Below are 21,952 nucleotides of genomic sequence, written 5' to 3' on the forward strand. Positions count from 1 at the left end.
AATTAGCCTTCTGTCTTACCAATCTTTTCCATTACTTCCATCTTATCCCATTTTACAAAGTCAAAAGTTTTTTCAAAATCTATATAACAAATATTAACTTCTTTATTCACTTCCAGACTTCTTTCACTTACTATTCTTAACAGTCCAATCACATCTCTTGTTCACCTACCCTTCCTGAAACCAAACTGATCTTCTCCAAGAAATTCTTCGTGTTAAGATTCTCATAAGTATTTTTGATGTATGGGAAATGAGGCTTATTGTTCTAAAATCCTTGCAGTTCACTGCATTACTTTTCTTTGGTATAGGTATAAATATTAAGATCATAAAATCTTTTCTATATGTACTACGTTCTGCTGGCTATTTTGTGTGACAAAACACTTTCTACCTACAAAAAGAAGGCACACAGCCATGGGCTTACCCCCCCCCCCCCAATTGCTAACTTTTACATGGAACTTTTTGAGCAATATGCTGTAGATTCCTCTCCTTCAAAACCCAAATTCTGGCTTAGATACATTGACAATGTTTTCGCTATCTGGCCCCACAGCCACCAGACACTAAATACTTTCCTCAGCCACCTAAACAACATAAACGCATACAATTATTGAAAAGCAGAACACACTTCTGTTTCTGGATACACTTGTCACACATCTAATCTTTATTCCTTCTTCCGATTTCTCCAGTGCTTCTTTTAACATTGTTTCAGAATACATGTTAAACAAAATTGGTGACAGAGAACAGCTTTGTCTTCTGGCAATTCTTGTAGAAAGGCTAATACGCTGGTTAAACATGATAATTAATACTTAAGTAATTGACAGCGCACACTAGAAATATAAATTAAATCAACTTTAATATATACTTTCCGATATTTCGGCAATGTCACATTGCCATCTTCATGGGAACTTAAGATAAAGATACGTGCATGCAAGTACTACATAACAGCAAATGAGAAACGAAGCGAGGAAGCTACCGTTTTCCTAAAGTCCTGATGGTGCCCCCTGGCTGGCTGTATTAGGTGTTCTTGGCCTTTGGGCTGAAGTTCTTCTGATGAAAGGCAACACACCATCACACACACACAAAAAAAAAAAAAAAAAAAAAAAAAAAAAAAACTCTGCCCCCTTCAAATCCAGTATAGAAAACCTTGCACTCCAACATAATGATATAATGGTCAGTTTTGACATCTCCTCATTCACAAATGTCCCCCTCAAAGAAACCTTAGAGCTAATCCAAGCTAAATTTCTTCCCGATATCTCAGCCCTATTTCAGTTCACAATGAACTCAGGCTATTTCGTTTGGCAGAAAAAATTCTACAAACAGATAGAGGGGACAGCCATGGGTTCACCACTTTCCCCACTCTTGGCCAACTTCTTTATGGAGATTTTTGAAGAGAAAGCCTTAAACTCTGCCCCACAAAAATCTACCATATGGCTTTGCTACGTTGATGATGTGGTCGCTATTTGGCCACATGTCCCGGATACACTCCCCTCCTTCCTAACACACTTAAACAACCAACATCCCAGAATCAAGTTCACCCTGGAAAAAGAGGAAAACAATAGCTTCTCCTTCCTAGAGACACTAGTCACCTGCCAACCTGATGGTACCTTGGTTTTCTCAGTTTTTAGAAAACCCACGCATAGAGGCAGATACATTCACCAAAAATCCCCCCCCCCCCCTCACAACAATATGGAGTTATTAAGACACTATCCAACAGGGCGGCTAAGCTAATCTGTTCAAATGACCAAGCCCTAACCACTGAACTAAATCATATCCTTAACACTTTCTCAGCCAATGGCTATTCCCCCCTCCCAAAAAAAAAAAAAAAAAAAAAAAAAAAAAAAAAAAAAAAAAAAAACACCCAAAAACCAGATATCAACACCCCCCCCTTTCACAAAAAAAATGACTCTAAATCCATCACCATTCCCTACATCCGAGGCACCTTGGAAAAAAATCAACAAAATCCTAAAAAAATATGACTTGACCACTTGTTACAACCATATAGAAAATTGGCATCCCTTATCTGCTCCACTAAAGACCAACCACTTCCCCTAGACCTACCTGGTGTATACCAGGTCCTTTGCAGCTGTAAATTGTCCTACTTTGGCCAAACAGGCAGGACAGCAAATATCAGAATTTCAGAACACAAGGACTACATATGATTTCACCAGTACAGCCACTCTGGGCTTGCAGACCGTGCTCTGGATACTCGCCACAGAATAAGGTGGAAGAAAGCCACAGTAATACATCGCAGCAAGTTCAAATATGAAAGACTATTCACGGAATCAGCCTCAGCCCTTAGGAACATGTCAAACCTCAACAAATTTGGATCCATGAGACTGCCCTAAATTTGGGAAACATACATCAGAAGAACTTCAGCCTAAAGACCAAGAACACCTAATATAGCCTGTGAGGGGGGCACCATCAGGACTTTAGGAAAACGGTAGCTTCCGCGCTTCGGTTCTCATTTGCTGTTATGTAGTACTTGTGTGCACGTCTTTATCTTAAGTTCCCATGAAGATGGCAATGTGATGTTGCCGAAATATTGGAAAGTATATATTAAAGTTGATTTCATTTATATTTCTAGTGTATGCTGTCAATTCCTTAGGTATTAATTATCTTCCTTCTGGCAGTCTTTCCTTCACTGTTTATTGGAAACCGACACATACTGGCCAATATATATACACAAAAACTCCTACCAACAAAACTAGGGGTCATTAATACACTTAAAAACAGGGCTTTGAAGATTTGCTCCAATGAACAAGCACTGAATTAAAAGATGAATTAAATCACCCTAATCTGTTAAGATTAGGGTGATTGATAAGATAATAGTGGTCTAAAAATCCCAAGCATATGGAAGGCACATATTCTACCCACTTAACCTTTCTCCCTAAGAGTTAATTTAAAAAGAACCAGAGGTAATCCTGGATCCTAAGTCTAATATAACAATTGTCATATTAAATTAGGACATCATTTTCGCTGTAACAAAACTATCTATATGAAAGAATGTTTCTCTGATATTGTCTTAAATAGAATATAGCTTTGATGTAGTTAATTTATTTTATTTCATTTATTTATTGTAATTTTATTTTCACTAGAGGTCAGGTCAGTAGAATAACCATTGATCAAATCATTGTCTCTTCGGCATACTATGTGAAATGTAATTTAGCTTGTCTCTGTATATATATATATGTATACTCCAGATGATGACCTTAATATGAAGGTCAAAATGTTGGGAAATTAAAATATTTATAACACAGTTGTAGAATCCATAATTTGTGTAAAATGAATGCTAATCACCATGCAACACTAAAGGAAAGGACTAGTTCTCTTTTCTGATGGGACACTAATCCTTCTGCTCTCATTTAGCAGTACCCCCTTCCCATTTAATGTTTTGTAGTAGTATATCTTTGCTGTACTTATTTGTGTGTTCATTCAAGAGATAAAGTGATGGAAAATTTGTTAGTTGCACTAGTTAAGATTCTTCCATTTCCCCTAAATAAAATTCAATATATGCTACCTTAATTTAATGCAAACATGATTATGTAAATTCCAGTTTACAAAGTGACTTAATTTTCTTTTCTCTTCAGGTAATCTTGTTATTGTTTAGCATAAGCATGATTTTGTATTGGCTATAAATGTTGTTTGTGTAAGAGTACAGTTAGATATATACTCTTTCCTGAGAATGACTACTTTTAAAAAATAAAGCCTTCAGTAATATATGTATGTATACATAATGCTTATTATGTACTAGAAATGAAAGGGGTAGGGGGAGTCTTGGGATTATTTATATTTTTCTTTTCTTTTATCTAGGCAATTTGGGAAAACCAGTTCTATTACTTATTTGGCTTTTTATTCCTGGTCTTCATTATTTTGGTTATATCCTGTTCACAGATATCTATTGTAATGGTGTATTTTCAGCTTTGTGGAGAAGTGAGTACATTTTATTTTTATAATGCTTATTTTTGCAAAATAGAATTTCAAAGGCTTTATCAACTTTTGAATTATCTAGAATTACAAAAGCTCTATGCTTGTCATATATCACTGTGTGCTTATTTGAAATCAGATAAAAATCTGTAATTTTGAAACCAAGACAGTTTTCTTTAAATTGATGTTTCTGGTCAGTATTGCTTAACAAAATGTGGAATGTGCTACACTTCTGCCATGGATTATCTCAGTATATGCTCTTTAAAGACAAAGTGGGAACTGTATTTTGCCATTTCATTATTATACATTTATTCAGTATTGACTGGATAATCATTTCATGTGTATTTAAATTGTAATTGTGTAGAACCCTTAGTATGGACAAAATAAATGGGTATCCAGAACTACAAAAAAATTTTCAGTAATAATGAACTTGGCAACAGTGCCCTTTAGTTGGAAAAACCTGAGTTCAAATACTATCTAGGACATGATGAATCATTATTAGGGCTTTTCACCTGAAGGTAAGTTAGCTGACTTCAGAAGTGGAAGGATGTAGGGTGCAGTATTTGAAAATAATGAAAAAATTTTTAGGAAAAAAAAAACCTAATCAACTAACATCTGCTTTATAAAATGTAAGAAATACATATGCTGCAATCATTTGACAAGTTTGAACTGATAGACCACATAGAAGTCATAACAGATCTGAAAGTGCTTTTTTGGAGTTGCATTAGTGACTAAGCATTTCCAAATCTTAATAATTATGGCTGGATTAATTTACCAAACTTTGTGAGATTGTCAATAAAATTCTTTTGCCATTACTTTGAATTGTTTCTGCATTACCTTGTGTTCTGTAACAAGTATTTTTTGTGCTTTGAGGATGGTAGTTTGAAATCCAATGAAACAGCAGCAGCAACAGTTCAATGAATTTTGTTCATGTGGTGTTGAGTTAATATCATTAAGTAGTTAAAATTATCACTATTGGTTTACCACCAATAGTGATGTCATTAACACACCTTTTACTAACATCTTGTATTCTTAAAGCCTGGAATTATATGCACATGAAGAAAAATAAGATGCTAACAAGTACTATTCACTGCTATAAAATGAGCTTAAAAATTTTGGCAAAGTAGTTTTTGAAAATCTTATTTTACATTATTTTGTATAAGTGATAGTTTATGGAATCAAAATCCATTTATTTGGAGCAAATCACTTTGTACATATCAAAAAAAATGAGAGCACATGGTAATAAATGCTGCAGTATTGTAAAAACTCAATGTTACGAAAATTAATAAAATCTCTAGTACATAGATTTTTACTGTAGGTAAAGGTGTTTTCCTACTTTACATCTTAAAATCTATGTTTTGTATGTTTAAACTTTGTATAAAGATCAAATTAAGCCCAAAAGGAATTAGCTAGCTCATTGTTTAAGAGCAGAAGTAGGATGTTTGAAACCAAGGGTAGTGTCAGTAAGTCTGCAGTTCCTTTTGAAACGTATTTACGAGTCCTGTAGCAGGTGACTTTCAAGGTCAGTGTTGAAAAGGGACGGCCTCCATCAGTTGGAAAGTCCCGCGGGCCACAGATTAAGGATATCAAAGGGGAAGAATAGGATTTGTTGGCAAAAGTTCGAGAACCGCCAGTCACGTACTGTTGTATGGGGTTCTCGTAACTACGCGCAAGACATGTACGGGGACATTTGGGGGTCCAATAAACTTAAACCAAAGTGCAGGAGTATTGAGAATATAAGGCTTGGAATTTTGTTGAGAAGGGCTTCCTGTTTTTATCTTGCATGATCTGTCCACAAGAGGTCAAGAAGGAGAGGTGTCGATTAGTTCCGGAAGGGAGAGAGAGATGGGAGTCCGTCCACGAAGGGAGTTTCCAGTCCGAAGCCAAGGATAAACTGGAGGTTACAGTCTAAGGGGAAATCTTGCCATATTGGTTCAAGCCTTGCCACTCTGTTTGAGTACGTGCATGCCCACTAACCTACGCAGTTCCTTGCCGATCAGTTTCAGACGCCGGAAGAAACCTACCTAGTATCTTTGATGGCTGACACGATTCCTCGATAGTGCCCTGTGACTCCTATCAAGGAAAAGAAGAAAACATGGAATGGAGAAGAAACCCCTGAAGCCCCCGGAAGGAAAAAGGAAAAGAAACAAGGAGGGAAGGCGTATGTAAGACATTCAGAGACCCACGTGAGTCTGATATGTTAATTATTTTATGTTTATGATTTAAGAGAATTCTCCTCAAGGAACTGCTGAATTATTTAATATAGAAAAATAGTGGTATAAGGTATATGAATCGCTCGTAGATTTGTGTAAAAATTATTATTGAAGTTAATGTGAGCGTAGTTAATTTCCCTAAGAAAAATTGGGCTAGTTAAGATCTCCTTTGATTAGTGTTAATTTAATTGTTTATTATCACACCATAGAGCTATTTTAATCAAAGGGAATGAAGTATGTCAATGTGATTATCAGTCAATTAACTAAGTCTAAGATGAGAATCTAAGAGTAATATAATGTGTGTGTGTGTGGTGCATGGTTGATGACTAATTACGATTGTTAATGCGCACCTAGAAATTTCTTGTTCTGTGTGAATATTTAGTATTTGTGATATAGAATGCATTATCTGAGATTTTAATTAGAGAAGAAAAGAAGAGAATTCACTAAGTAATGTGTGTTTATTTAATTGCTTATTATCACATCATAGAGAATGAAATATGCCAATGTGATTATCAGTCAATTAACTAAGTCTTTAAGATGAGAATCTAAGTCATATAATGTGTGTGGTGCATGGTTGATGACTAATTACGATTGTTAATGCGCACCTAGAAATTTCTTGTTCTGTGTGAATATTTAGTATTTGTGATATAGAATGCATTATCTGAGATTTAATTAGAGAAAAAAATGAGAGAGTTCACTAAGTATTACATTTGAGTAATTATTCAAGATTAATGAATTTCTTGTATGAATGAAGTTTTGATTTCATGTATTGTATAATAACTATTAGATCAGTAATTAAATTTTGTTTATATATTAGTACATAATGGTTTGGTCTCATTTTCTTGTCTTTTGTAATGCACTGATTCAAAAATAAAAATCGAACCTAAGCAGGAAATGTTGATATAAATAGTAAGTGAGAAAAGGGCCAGGACTGCAAACCAAATTGATAACTTGGGGATGATAAAGAGATTTTGTTGTGTAAGATTTTAATGACCTACTGGAAGTACTATATTTCTTGCACCATATCGAGGCATGGATGGCGCAGTCATAAATCTAAATAAATATTTCCATTGCTCTCAGGTAGAAGTATAGAATACAGAAGGTAGGAATTTAAAGTATTAGGAAGGGAACGTAAATAAATATAGTGACAATATATCGAGGCAAAAAAAAATATAAACAAGAGATAAGATATATATATGTAATTAAATGATATATGAAAAAAAAAAATATATGCGGTCGTAAAGAAGCATATAAGCAAAGTATATAAAGTATATAGGATAAATATATATATATATAGAAAAAGAAAACACCCCCCCTATTACAGTATGGTGTAGAAATGTTTAAAAAAATGCCTGCTTGCTGTATTAACAGTATAAGCGCACACTTCAGAGGATGTTTTTATAATGTTTTATGTGTGTGTGTGTGTGTATATATATTCAGTTTCTTTAATCAAAACAAGACATTTTCATCATGTATTCTTCACTTCTGTTGGCCAGGATTATCATTGGTGGTGGAGATCATTTGTAGTCTCAGGAGGCTCAGCAGTATATGTTTTTGCTTATTCTGTCTTCTATTTCATTACAAAGGTAAATATATTAAAATTATTTTTATTTCTATGTATATATACACCGAAAAAAACATAATTAAATTTTCCTTGTCAAAATGCAAGTAAACATAGCATAACAAAATAAAAAAATAATAGATATGGTACATTCATGTATATTAAGCATAATTAATTTAAATAGTACTTAAAAATTAAAAAAACAAATGGCAGTTATGTTGAATTCACAAAAATTGGACTGAAGTTGTTTTTCCCCCATACCCTTCATATCTGTATATATGTTATTTTGTGAATGATAGCTGTGTGCTGAATTCCATTATTTTTATTTGTTTACTTATATAAAATGAGCTCATAATACTGTGTTCTTTCTACCCATACCTGCTAGCTCTCCTGATTTTATAGATTCTTATTTTTCAGAGAGAACATTGGGATTTTAATATTGCTATCTTCATTCATATTTCTGTGAGAAAGACAACTTCTAGCATAAGTTTGTTGCATTCATGTAAAATACATGAAATACCATGTATTCTAGGCAAAATATTGCTATTTAAGTATGCTGCTGGTCAGTAATTGTCAATAGGGCCACAAAGTAGGAAGCATTGCATTGTCCAGAATATTCAATACCTCTGAGCTAATGTTTGTGGCATCACAAACAGAGGGCTGGCCAAATTAGGAAAAACAGGATCATACCATCACCATCTCTGAATTTCATAGTCAGAGTTACGCATTCTGGTAAGAAACATTCACTGGGCATCTGCCACACCCCCACACCTGTCTGTCTGCTCAGCAGAGAGTGTAGCATGATTCGTCACTCCATTCTATAACATAACACAGATTTCCATGCTTCCAAATTTCACTGTACATGCTATTTGCACTACTGAAGATGACTCTGCATGTTGGTTTGGGTAATGTGGAGCTTGCATATTGTGGTCCTACTGTGAAACCAATGGTAGGACTACACATAACTGAAATTCTTGCTAGAATGATCTTTATTATCCACTTCGTTCAAGAATTTTGGTTCTCCAATAAACATGCTAAGGCAGACAAAAATTCAATTAAAAAAAGTATGCATCAAATTCATATTTGGATTCTGCCATTCTCATTCTACAGCAGACCTCCTCACTAACCTTGCCCACCTCTGGACACAAGCCACAAAAAAGATGTAGAGAAATGTGGTTATTCAGTATATCCAAGGCATTTGATAATTTCATCACAAGCTGCTATCTTATGATCTCCCCACCCCTCCTCTTGTCCTTTGTTTGGATTGCTGTTTTCTCTCTGATCATTTATTGCATGTCACGGTAGATAGCATCCTCTCATTAGATTCCTTTATTTAATAGTCCAAAGGGGAGGGGGTCTGTAATCTTGCCCACACTCTTCCTCTTATACATTAGCAACTTTCTCTAACTTCAAATCCTAGGCACAATTTTGCTGATTACAGTACTGTATTTCTCTTCAAGAAACATTGTGGTACTCAAATGATTCAAGCTTCAAGATCTTCCAAAACAGTGTCTTAAACAGTGATCTCATCACCATTCTCAAGTGGGATAAAAATCTAGAGAATTTCAATTTTATTAAAACACAGTCCTGTCTTATTAACCAGAAAAAAAGATCCTATAAAGATCCTTACTTATAATATTCCAATCAAGATCAGTTTTTCTCTTTTTGAGTTGACTTTCATATGCAACTTACTCTGACATAAATGTATCATATCCATAGCCACCTCAGCATTCAATCAATGCGTTTTGAGATGGGTGTTTATTATTGCACGTTGGAAAATTAGTTTTTCTTTTACAAACATTCTAGTTTTTAAATGGTAACTATTGTTTAACAGTTGGATAATTTTACATATAAAGTGCATGATTTTAAGTGTTAGTGACGAATTTGTACATCGCCTTATTCCATTCTCCCCTTCAACATGAATTGACTTCTTGGCACTGTGCCAGCTAGGGTAATCTGCCTAATGGGTGGCTTCTCTCTCACTCAGCCTCCCTCCAGTCACTTTCTCGTAGGCACTCTTCTGCATTGTTTTTTTTTTTAAGGTAATACTCCACTGAACTGGCCACTACCATTCCTGTTTTATTCTGATCATTACATGAACATGAGCAGCCGTATTGTTCTTTTCTTTTGTTTTTAAACTCGAGAAGTTTTTTTAATTTTTTATAAAATCAAGGAGCCACACAATCTCATTCAGACCATGCTTGGGATTCAAACCAACAACCTGTTGATCTCTTTACCATGAAAAATACAAGGAAATAAGATATTTATATAAAGCCATATATTTCCATCTGAATATTACATGCTATCATTAGTGGCAACAATAGTTAATTACAAGGCAGAACACAAACAATGAAGAGAATGTGTTATACAATGGTATAACCGAAAGAACATTGCATTTTTAATTATTCGTTAGCTTTTATGATGTGTGATTAGAATAGGACTTTCCCATAATCTTAAAGAGGCAGTTGTTCCACCTTTAAGTTCAGAAAGTAAAAATTGTGTCTCAGACTATAGAATATTGTGGTCTGTGTCTGTTCCATGCTATGCTAGGCCAGATTTCTCAGATTTATTGCTGCTAATGTAAAATTGGTGTTCTTGTATTATCTTTTCTACTGAGCATCCAGTTTGACTGAAGTAAGAACAATGATAGTCACAAGGAACTTGATAGACATCAGGGAGACGTTTACTTTGGAAGATGGAAACCATGCTGATAATTTGTTGATAGGGAGAAAAGTAGCCACTAAATTGTATTTCTCTGGAAATGGGTTCTAAAATGCCAGAAATGTTAGGGATTGGAAATCAATCCTTGTTATATAAGCTAAGATTATAGGAATTAAAAAAGTTGAGTGGTCTTTTCTGAGAAGCCATGGAGTTTTTCTTATATTATTTGATGTTTAAGAGTTCCTGCTGTAATAGTTGAGGTGTAGAACAAATAGTATGGGCATGTTGTAATAAAGTTTTTATAATTCAAGTCTTCTGAGATGGATGGTGAGATGATTGTTGTTGAATGTAATATCTAATAAAAGTTGGCTTTTGATAAATGGAAATAATTAATTCACCTGATGTGAGCAGAGGAGTAGAATATCTAAGAAGGATAATTTGTTGTCTTTTTCCATTTCCATAGCAAATTTAATTCATGGATAGATTGTTTATGTTAGATAAAAGAAAGTAGGCAATGTTTCTTCGTTATGGGGGCAGATAACGTCATCCATATAATGAACTCAAAATGAAGGCTGAGGGGTATATAACGAAAAAAGGATGTCTTCTAAATAAAAGTTAGTGAGCGTGGACTTCCCATTGCAGTTCCTACAACTTGACTGTGAAATTTATTTTGACAAAATATGTGGAATGAATAACAAAGTCTAATAATTTCACTATATTCTATATTTCTGGTATCTCACAACCCATTTCCAGAATTCTTAAGAAATACCATTTAGTGGTTACTACCAGCATGGTTTCCATCTTCCAGTAAACAGTCTCCTCTGGCTCTCCCTGACTGTCTACTAAGCTACTTGTGACTGTCATTGTTCTTCAGACAGAATACCAATTTTACATTAGCAACAGTAACATGGAATGGATACAGACCACCATATCCTATGGTCTGAAACATGCTTACTTCATCAATGTCTGTTTAATTTTGAGCATTTGTTCAAAAGTACTGAGGCCCTAATCACCATCTGAACTCTAATCTGAATGACTGTCTCTCTCTTTATGTAAGATATGGGAAAGCCTTATTCTAATCACATATCACTCAAGCTGTTTTGTTTTTATTTCTAAATACAGCTAATGAATAATTAATAATGCAATGTTTCCTCAGTTATACCATGGTGTTGTTTTATGTATTAACATCATGCAGCTCTTACTTTTTCCAATCAATCCATTTTTCACATTCTACCTTATAATTAACTATTGTTGCCACTGATGTAATATTCAGTCTGAAATACATGGCTTTAAATAAATATTATTACTCATTTCCTTGGATTCTTTCTTTTATTTAACCCACAGCACTGTTGTATTTTTGTGGTTTTGTGACTTTTTCTCTGTGTGTGTGTGGGGGGGGGAAATACTCAAAACCTGCCATCGACTTTCAAGGTTTTATTTTTTTTTTCTCTTTTCAAGTCATACTAATTGCTTAGATGGCTTGATTTGTGAACCAATAAACCTTAGTCTCTTTTGTAATGGCAGGAAAACAAATATATGGATAAAATTCTTTTTAGTATCCGAAAGGAGAGATTTCTTAATTATTAGGGTTTATATAATGATCATAGTAGACTTGGCATGCTGTTCTGATAATTAAAGTAACATTTCTTTTAAATTAATGTCCAGCTTTAAAATTTTTTTTAAAGCTGGACATTAGTTTATATTCATATATGGATTGCATTCAGAAAACAGAACAAACCAGACAGCGGTGATATAAAGTCATCTATTTGATGGCTTTATATCGCCACTACTGCCAGTGAGAGCATTAACCTACACATACTGGCTACTGGATTAGAAACTTATTTAATACCATGCTGGACTTCCTTTAGAACCAAACTACAGCACATATGCAGTTTGACATAGATTTCACAAGGTGTTGGATAGCATACCAGGCATTCACCAGACAGTCATTTAAAGGGCTCAGATTGGATGGAAGAGGACTTTGCTTCCCTTCCAGATCTGTTTTTCTAAGATGTCCCATACATTCTCAGTGTCGTTTATTTCTTGCACAATGGACAGTAGTATTGTCGTCCATGAAACTGTCACCTGCTGGATAAAAAGTCAATATTGGAGGATGAAGTTGATCAGCAACAATGTTCAGATATTCCTTGCAGGATACCTGAACTTCCACTAATATCAAAGTTATTATTCAAGCCTGTTCTGTCACAGTAGAACATGCCTTACGCTATGATATCGCCACCAGAACGTTGTGTTTACAAAGCAAGCTGGGTTTGTTGCTTCATAGGGCTCCCACCAAACTCTCTGCATCGATAACAGAACAAGGTGTATTGTGACTTTTTTCCAGTGTCCAGTCATGGTGTTCCTGACACCATTGTAGATGAAAGTTCTGTTCTGTTCTTTGCAAAAATCAGTGGCTTCTCCATAGACATGAGACTGCCAGTACTAGTCCTCTTCAATTCCCTGCACACAGTTTGAGAAATGGTTGGGGACAGCCTTCATTAAATTATTTAGTCAATTGCTCCACACAGGAAGTTCTGTTTGTTCGTACAAGCCTTCTCAGATGCTGCTGATCTCATTCCTGCAGACTGTCATAGGACCATAGTTACACCTCTTAGACAAGTAATGTGGATTATTTTTCCACTGATTAAACACCTGGGATAGCTCACCTTTTGAGAAACCAGTCAGAAGGGCAACCACAATAAGCCCTTTATCAAACTCTGAAAGATCCTTTGTGTTTTCCATTGTCCTGTACAATTGCTGCAGTGAAAGGAGATCCTACATCTTATTAAGGTCTGTCCCCATGGCTGTTTGTTCCTCACACTATGGTGTCCGTTGATTTCTTTTCAAGCAGTGTGTATTGGATTTGTAGTGAGATAAACAAACCTGGTATAAAGGAAGAAAGAAAAGCTAAAGAACAGTCTTAATATGTGAATAAAATAATCTGAGAAGAGCTGTTACCATGATGTTTAAGGGCATAGAAAAGAAAATTAAGTCTACTCACAAAAGGTGGGGGGGGGGACATAACACCTCCAGATCTTTCCATTGCACAAAGGTTGACATTGTAGATAAGATACAAATACTGAGGTCTGAGAGCGACAAAGTTTATGCTGGTGATGAACTTTTGATCAGATCTAGTAAAGACTACTGAATCAGAAATGAGATCAAAATAAAATGCTGCAAGGATAATTTTCCAAATTTTCCTTTAGGATGATATTGAGGGGGTACAAGCCCACTTTATTTTAAATTGGGCTAGTCCCCCACGTGCCACAAGAAAATGTGGCATTTAGAAAATATTTTAGAAAAATGCTTAAAGTGACCTAGACCTACTTAAATCTAATACATTTAATATCACAGCATTATCGATGACAAAATAGTTGAATAGCAAAACTGAATAGTTAAAAGTATCTTATCACTTCCTCAGTGCAACAGAATTCTTTCATGAATATTATTATTACTAAACTACTCTCTACCATCAGTATGTGAAAATAACAGGCTCCACGTATTTTCAAAGGGTGTAAAAATTACTTCTGCATCAGAAGAAAAGTGGGATCATTAAATACACCAAACTGTGCGTGCATGCACTCGTGTGAGAAATGGATATAGCATTATGTCTTTGGTATAAGCAACTTAAGGTACTAAAGAATTATTGAATTTCATCAGAAAATCAGAAAGTGCATATGGAATATTACCTTTTCATGCTGATCAGAAATGGTGTAGTTTCAAAGAATTTAAAAAAATATTCAAATAGACTTTGTAGCATTGGTTATTATTATGATATACAAGAAACCTTTTATAACTTAAACTTTATCGATCTCTGATCAGGGAAAGCAACCATACACTCTTGTGCTGGGAGGTTGCTCAATATGTGGAATTTTCACTCAAGAAAGGGTTTGTGTGGAACTGAGGTGGCAGTTTGGAGCAGTGCCATGACATAAGAAGCTACGTGGAATGAATGTTTTGCATGGGAAGCAGTCAGAAATTGTTCGAGCGAGGCAGTCTCAGACTCCATACCCAGGATCAGGAGAATAAACCAAGTAGGGATTAAATGGATGAGTAGCAATATAGAGCTGGGGGGGGGACATCGTGGAAGTAATATAAGGGTGATCAGCATGAGCAGTATCAAGCACAAGTAAGAAGGGTAACAAGTATGGTAAGAAAGGCTAAATCAGATTGTGAGATAAGCAGTAAATTTTAAAAGAAGTTTTTTCACTACATAGCAAGTAAGAGAATGAATGATTATGGAAAGATAAATTTACTCAGTGGTGATGGTAGAAAAGTGACAGAAGCAAAAGAAATAGTTCATTTATTAAGTGATTACTTTGTAAGCATAATCCAGGTGATGACTTTGAAGTTATTGATGTGGTAGAGACTGATGTGAGAATTGAGTTAGATGAACTGGAGGTACTCAATATATTGAAAAATATCAATGTGAATACAGGAGTGAACCTGGTGGTATGTTAGCTTGTGTGCTATAAGAATGTGCAAGAGAACTGGCACCTCTGACAAAGTTGTTTAATCCAAAGTCTCAGCTCTGGAAAGGTTCCAAGGGAGTGGAAAGAGGATAAGGTGGCTCTAAGACAGAAATAGCAAATTACAGATCAATTAGTATCTCTGGAGTGGTGGATGAAGTATATTGGAAAAGTTGGTTAAAAGTAAAATTCAGGAATGAGTGGCTAGGAATATGATACTCTATAGGGGCAACATGGCTTTGTAAAAGGTAGGTAATTTATTCATTTTCTAATAAGGTGACAGCAGAATTAAATAAAGGAAATGGCTGTGCCATGGTACTGCTGGACTTTGCAAAGATGTGACAGAATAGTGCATGGAAAACTTATGTAAGTTGGAGCAAATGGGAATGGATATGAGGCTGGTAGCATGAATAGGGGATGGCTGATAGACATCAGAGGGTAGTGTATGGTGGAGTGGAATCAAGGCAGATGGGGATGACCAGTGGTGTGCTCCACGTCTCTGCACCAGGACCACTACTCTTTAATTTGTACATTAACAATAGAAGATTTTTTTGGGGGGGGGGGTATTCAGTTGTCTGCTGATGATGACTGTGGAAGGGAATAGCTGATAAAGATGATGTAGATATCATACTGGACAATTTAAATAAATTCACATTGTGGAAAAAACACAAAAGTTATCAATTTACTGTTGCAAAATGTAAGGTAATGTACTTCAGGATGAAAAGATTACATACCTGGTATCATACTGATGATACTAGATTACAGGAAATTGATGAAGCTAGGGAGCAATCTTGGGAGTAATGGTGAATAGAGATTTAAAATTCAGAGGACATATTGCAAGGGTTGGCAAAATAGCTCAGAGGATTATATGGATGGTGAACACACTGACAAGTAATGAAAGGGAGGTTATTATCCCTCTTTACAAGGCTATGATTTCTAAGCTGGTGAGGTCTATGGAATGTTCCCTCTGAAGATAGATTGAAGATGTGGGGTTGCAGAGTTTAGCTGACAGGTAGAAGAGAGGGGATATGATAGAAACTTATAAATTACTAAAGGGATTCTATAAGATTTGATACAAAAGAAATTTTTCAATACATGAGGAAGGCAAAAACAGAGGGTCACACTTGGAAGTTGTCTAAGAGTGTGATTAGTAAGTGCGTGCAGACTAGGTTCTTTACTTGGAAATAGTGAATAGAATGGATTGCCAGAGGTGGTTGTGAGTGCCTCAACAGTGAATAGGTTTAAATAGATGTATGATGGGTATTTTGTTAATGGATAGGTAAGGCTGCCACAATGAGTCCTGATGCCATGGAGTACCATATAAATAATTATGGAATTTTAGATCAATCATTGGGCACAGAGAACATTTGAGTTAAGACTTATAATGGTCATCAAGGCATGTGAGTTGCTGCTTGATCAACATGGCAACTCAGTGTTATGCTGAATCAAATCACTTGAAGGACAGTATCATCCTTATATGCATATACAAACTGAAACTAATGATTATGCATGCACTGTAATCCCAAGTTTTTGGTATGTAACAAAATTTGATTTTAGCCCTACTTTTGCTGTATCTTTTATGTGTAGTAATGTAATATAAAGTTAATTTTATATATTTACTGACATTATATAAGAATTAATTATCTTTAAAAGATCTTTATAAACATTTTTTTCATGTTTTTATATATACATATATTACTGTAAATATATTTTCTCCCTTTTCTTTCCCAACAGCTTGAAATAACAGAGTTCATACCAACATTACTGTATTTTGGCTATACAGCATTGATGGTTATTACTTTCTGGCTACTAACTGGCACTATTGGATTTTATGCTGCATATTTCTTTGTGAGAAAAATATATGCTGCTGTTAAGATTGACTGATACATGGAATGCTATGTTTTCAAACAAGTCAATATAAGGCAGAGAATTCCCCAGCCAAGTCTGATATTGATGACTACATTCCACAGTGTGGATTCTTGCCTCAACATAAGTTCTTACTTCTAATGCAGAAAAGGATAATAGGACAATACAATGCTGGAGAACTGTGAAACCAAGAACACTCAACATGGGGTTTCTTGGTAGCATAAAAGTTGTGTTACAGCACTGTTATGTTTTTAATTTAGTCATGCTGTTAGTATACATTCACCATATTTTAAATCTGCAATATTGTAAATTAAGCTGCTCTTCTTTAGGGAATTTGAGTGCCAGTATTTTACTGTTCATTTCTGACAAGTTTAACTTGTTGGCAAAATCACCCAATATCATTGTTTAATCGGTTTCATTTGTATTTATTTATATTGTACGCTTACTTTCATCTTGACTGACTGTAATTATTTGGATTAATAACTTCTAAACTTTTATATGAGCTTTATATGAATTAAATTTCCAAGAGATGTTTAACATGCATATCTGAAATTTTTATATTATGGTGAGGCTTCTAGCCAAGTCTTATTGTGGAATTGCGCATTAAATTTAAATTAAGGATTGAAGATTACTTATCTGGTTAACAATTCTATATTGAATGTAGAAATTAAGTATAAGTTTTTTAGCATAAGTATTTCTATACATTAAAAATAGTTATCTACTAGATAATGTGTAATTATCGTTTGCATATGTGTAATTAGTGTTTATGCATAGTGATTCAAAAAAAAATTAATGAATTTGATTATGTAGCATGTATCCCTTTTAAGTTTTTTCCCATCAGAATTTTCTGTAGGATACTTCACTGGTGTATGCCTGTGTTAGTGTTGTTTGCACGTGATAAGGATTGTCAGAACAAAATTTTCTTTACATGAAGTATCTTAAAAGCACGTAGGAGGTCTTAAGGTAAATTCTTTTAATATAGGCATTCAGGAAAGCTTAATAATCAGCTCTAGAAGTTCAGGTTAGCATGTTTATCTATTTTCATTTGGTGCCCAGCATTCCATGGTTGCTGATATGTTATAATTCTTAAATCTGACAAGCAGCAAATTAAATGTGCATTATTCCAGTTTTCAAAAGTATCTTCTGGAGGTGGATGAATAAATGTAATAATTTTCTTTATACAGATATAGACTGCCCAAGAGCAGGGGACTTAACCAGACAAAATTTGAAGTATGATCTCGCTAAAAAGTGATCAGAAAAAGGTCAATTACGAGTGTATAAAGAAAACGTTTCTGTAATAAATCTTAACTATGTGAGTGAAAGATATATGTTTTTAAGTATTGCTTGCACATTCTCAGTTGAATTGAAAATGTGAATTCATCACTTAAATTGTATTTGAATTACAATTATTTTAATAACCTTGGCAGTAAGGGATCTGTAATTGAAGGCAATTCGAATGACTTATAGCATGAATTGCAATATTGAGTCATTCAGTCATGCTTTTTGAATCAGTGAAATTAAAATGCCACTAATAAAAAGCAAATATGCTCTTCAGGGATTCTTTTAATGCACTATCAAAACAACTGATGCTAAATGTCATGTAAACTCTCAATCTGTTTTTGAGTCTGTGTGCCACAACTTGCCTACTTTGTATATACAGACATACAATATCCATACTGCAGTAAAGCTTTAAGGTCCTTTCTCCAAAATTTTTCAGTTATCATTTTGTAGCTCAGTGATTTTGGATTTCTGCCTAGCCTTTTTAGGAGAATCAGTGAGTTGGAAACATTACTTTTATGAATCAATTTCTTAAAATTAATTGGTTAATGACTGATTTCATCTGCTTTAGAGACATCCTCAGAGAGCAATTGAACAATAGCACTACATTTAAAGAAAAAAAAAGTGTGAAAATTTTCACATGCCCTTTCTGTTAGATAGGGTCTGATGAAACCAAATAAATTTCACAAGATTTTCTTAGAAACTACAGATTAATCTATAATACTCGAACTGCTGTTATTTATATTTATTGTATTTGAGCACACTGGATTAATATTTTGCAACCACAGCTTATTATATAAATATACTTATGGATGTCTATTATTCAGTTTATTCTCTGAAAGAGATGAAACATAACCCCTTACTAAATTTTTTTTTATTAATGTCTACTGTTGCAATAGTAGACATTAGCCTCTGTTGTTGCTGGAAAACATCTTTGCACAGTGTTACACCTAGAGAGATTTTATACACACTATCAATCTGCTAAAGATCAAGCTGTAAGAATATATACATATATATGCTGTTATTAGAAGAGCTGGGAAAAGGATGTTATTAATGAACACCTCAAATATAGCAGAAAGTGTTTTGCTTATAGATATACAACCTATACAGCTTTCTCGTGGAAAGGCTTAGATGTTGGTTATGCATTTTTTACTAAATAATTTAAGGAAATTACAACGTCAACTAGGATATACATTAAAATAAATTTTAATATAATATACTTCAATATTTCGGCAATGTCACATTGCCATTTTCAAGAGACTTAAGAACAAGACGTGCATGCAGGCACAACGAAAAGTAATTGAGGAAGAATCAGGAAGCTATTATTTCTCCTAAAGTCCTGATGGTGCTCCCTAGCAGGCGATGTTGGTATTCTTGGCGATTGGGCTGAAGGTCTTCTGATGTAGGTTTCCCAAATTTGTTGAGGTTTGGACTGTTTCTTAGGGCTGAAGCTAATTCCACGAAAAGCCTTTCATATTTGTATTTACTACGGTGTATTATCGTGGATTTTTTCCACCGTATTCTATGGCAGGTATCCAGCGCATGGTCAGCAAGACCAGAGTAGCTGTATTGGTGAAACCGGATGTAGTCCTTGTGATCTGAAATTCTGATATTTGCTGTCCTGCCTGTTTGGCCAAAGTAGGGCAGCTTATAGCTGCAAGGGAGTTGGTATACACCAGGTCCCTTGTCTAGGGGGAGGAGGTTGGTCTTTAGTAGAGCGGATAAGGGATGCCAATTTTTTATATGGTCTGTAACAAGAAGTTAAGTCGTGTTTTTTTAGGATTTTTGTAATTTTTCTGAGGTGCCTCAGATATAGGGTATAGTGATGGATTTATAGTAATCCTTGTTGTGAGCGGGGGGGGTTTACTGGTTTCAATATTTTTTGGATTTTTTTGGGGGGAGGGGTAGCCATTGGCTGAGAAAGTGTTGAGAATGTGGTTTAGTTCTATGGTTAGGGCATTGTCATTTGAACAGATAAGTTTAGCCCTGTTGTGTAGTGTCTTAATGACTCCATATTGTTGTGAGGAGGGGTGGTGGGATTGTTGGTGAATGTATCTGCCTGTATGGGTGGGTTTTCTATAGACTGAGAAAACCAAGGTTCCATCAGGCTGGTGAGTGACTAGTGTGTCTAAGAAAGGAAGGCAGTTGTTTCTTCTTCCAGGGTGAATTTGATTCTGGATGTTGGTTGTTTAAGTGTATTAGGAAGGAGAGGAGTGCATCAGAGCCATGTGACCAAATAGCGAACACATCATCAACATAGCGAAGCCAAATGGTTGGTTTTTGTGGGGCAGAGTTTAAGGCTTTCTCTTCAAAAGTCTCCATATAAAAGTTGGCCAAGGGTGGGGAGAGTGGAGAACCCATGGCTGTCCCCTCTATTTGTTTGTAGAATTTTCCTTGCCAAACAAAATAGCCGAGTTCATTGTGAACTGAAATCGGACTGTGATATCAGGAGGAAATTTAGCTTGGATTAGCTCTAAGGATTCTTTGAGTGGAATCTAATGTGGACATTTGTGAATAAGGAGGAGACATCAAAACTGACCATTATGTCAGTGTGTTTGAGTGCAAGGTTTTCTATGCTGGCTTTGAAGTGGGCTGAGTTTTTTGTGTGTGAAGGTGTGTTGCCAGTATAGTGTGAGAGAGCTTTGGCCAAATGTTTAGTTAGTTTATATGTGGGGGGAACCAATGCTATTCACTATGGGACGTAATGGCACATTTTCCTTATGTATTTTTGGGAGTCCATAAATATGGAGGGGGGGTATGGAGTTAAATGGTTTTAATTTGTTAATGATTTCCACAGGCCAAGAAGTGACCTTCTTAAGGAGCCTGTGGAGTTTTCTAATTTGTGAGTTGGTGGAATTGTACTCGATAGGTAAGTAGCCCGATCTAACAATAGAGCTTTCAGCTTACCTGTGTAATCCTTTTGGTTAAGCAATACTGTGGCAATCCCTTTATCAGCTTTGGTGATTATTATTTTCTTGTTTTTCTTTAATTCTAGTAGAGATTTAATTTCCTTACTGGGCATGTTGGCTTTTGGTGGTTTAGTTTTGGTCAGAACACAAGCCACATCCAGTCTAATATCGTTGACGACGTGGTTTGGAAGGTGTCGTATCCCGCATTCAATTTGTATCATAATATCTTCAGCAGGTATTCTTCTGGGCACAATGGCGAAGTTGTGGCCACGTGTGAGGGCGTAGAGTGCTTCATAACCTATACAGCTGTTAGCAGAGATTCTACTAATATTGACTAATTCAACAAATTAGTCTCTTAGAGACTAGCTGAGTCGCTGGAATCTAATGTGAAGTTTTAACTCTGAAGGTGAGTTAACCAGTCTTGTATGGAGGCAGAAGAGTTTATCTTATAAACAATTCCCCCCCCCCCCCCCCCAAAAAAAAAAAACCAATTAATACACTCTGAAAATAGGATGAAATGCTCTGTTGTAGTATTGATTTGGTTTCTATAATGGCAGATTATTTGACCATGAGACCAATGAACATCACATGTTAAGAAAAATGACATTGTATGGTAGATTAACTAAGTCACCATCATGCCAGATCATTCCTCTCCCTGTCCACATTATACTATCTGGAATTTCTTATCTTTAAAAATTTAGAACAAACGAGATCTTAATATATTAAAAGGATAAACATGCTTTGGGGAGTGGAAATAGTTTTAAAGAAATTTTCATTTTTCACAAAAAAAAAAAAAAAAAAAATTAAAAACTATTTCTTGACAGCAGTCAAGAAACATCATTGATAATAGTTAAAGCAAATGTGTTTATGATGGAAAAAAAAATCACTGTTTTATCCCTAAAGCTACCATTTTTTGACTTATTTGGGATTGGGACATAGGCATTAAAAAGTATAAGAATACATGAGTTTTGTTTTTGCATCAGGACATAGCTAATTTCTGTGTGTGTTCTAAATTAATTATGGTTATTTTTGTGTAGAGAGATAAAACTTAAGTTGCAAAACAGCTACAGGTTGTCT

At 35.0% G+C, this 21,952-nt stretch overlaps 1 protein-coding gene across 2 annotated transcripts in view; it reads left to right on the top strand.

Annotated features, from left to right (window-relative positions):
* Nucleotides 1-18,231, top strand: part of TM9SF4 (transmembrane 9 superfamily protein member 4) — a 211,655-nt gene extending 193,424 nt beyond the window's left edge. For both annotated transcript variants that reach the window (XM_090391928.1, XM_090391929.1), the window contains exons 17-19: nucleotides 3,805-3,924; nucleotides 7,628-7,717; nucleotides 16,557-18,231. In XM_090391928.1, coding sequence (XP_090248054.1) covers nucleotides 3,805-3,924; nucleotides 7,628-7,717; nucleotides 16,557-16,706 — 360 coding nt within the window. In that variant the 3' untranslated portion in view covers nucleotides 16,707-18,231. The remainder of the gene's footprint in view (nucleotides 1-3,804; nucleotides 3,925-7,627; nucleotides 7,718-16,556) is intronic.
* The last annotated feature ends 3,721 nt before the right edge of the window (nucleotides 18,232-21,952 follow it).

This window comes from Typopeltis vanoorti, chromosome 4 (assembly GCF_054136105.1).
Source record: "Typopeltis vanoorti isolate ZY-2024b chromosome 4, IOZ_Tvanoo_1.0, whole genome shotgun sequence".
In the NCBI taxonomy this organism is placed as follows: Eukaryota; Metazoa; Arthropoda; class Arachnida; order Uropygi; family Thelyphonidae; genus Typopeltis; species Typopeltis vanoorti.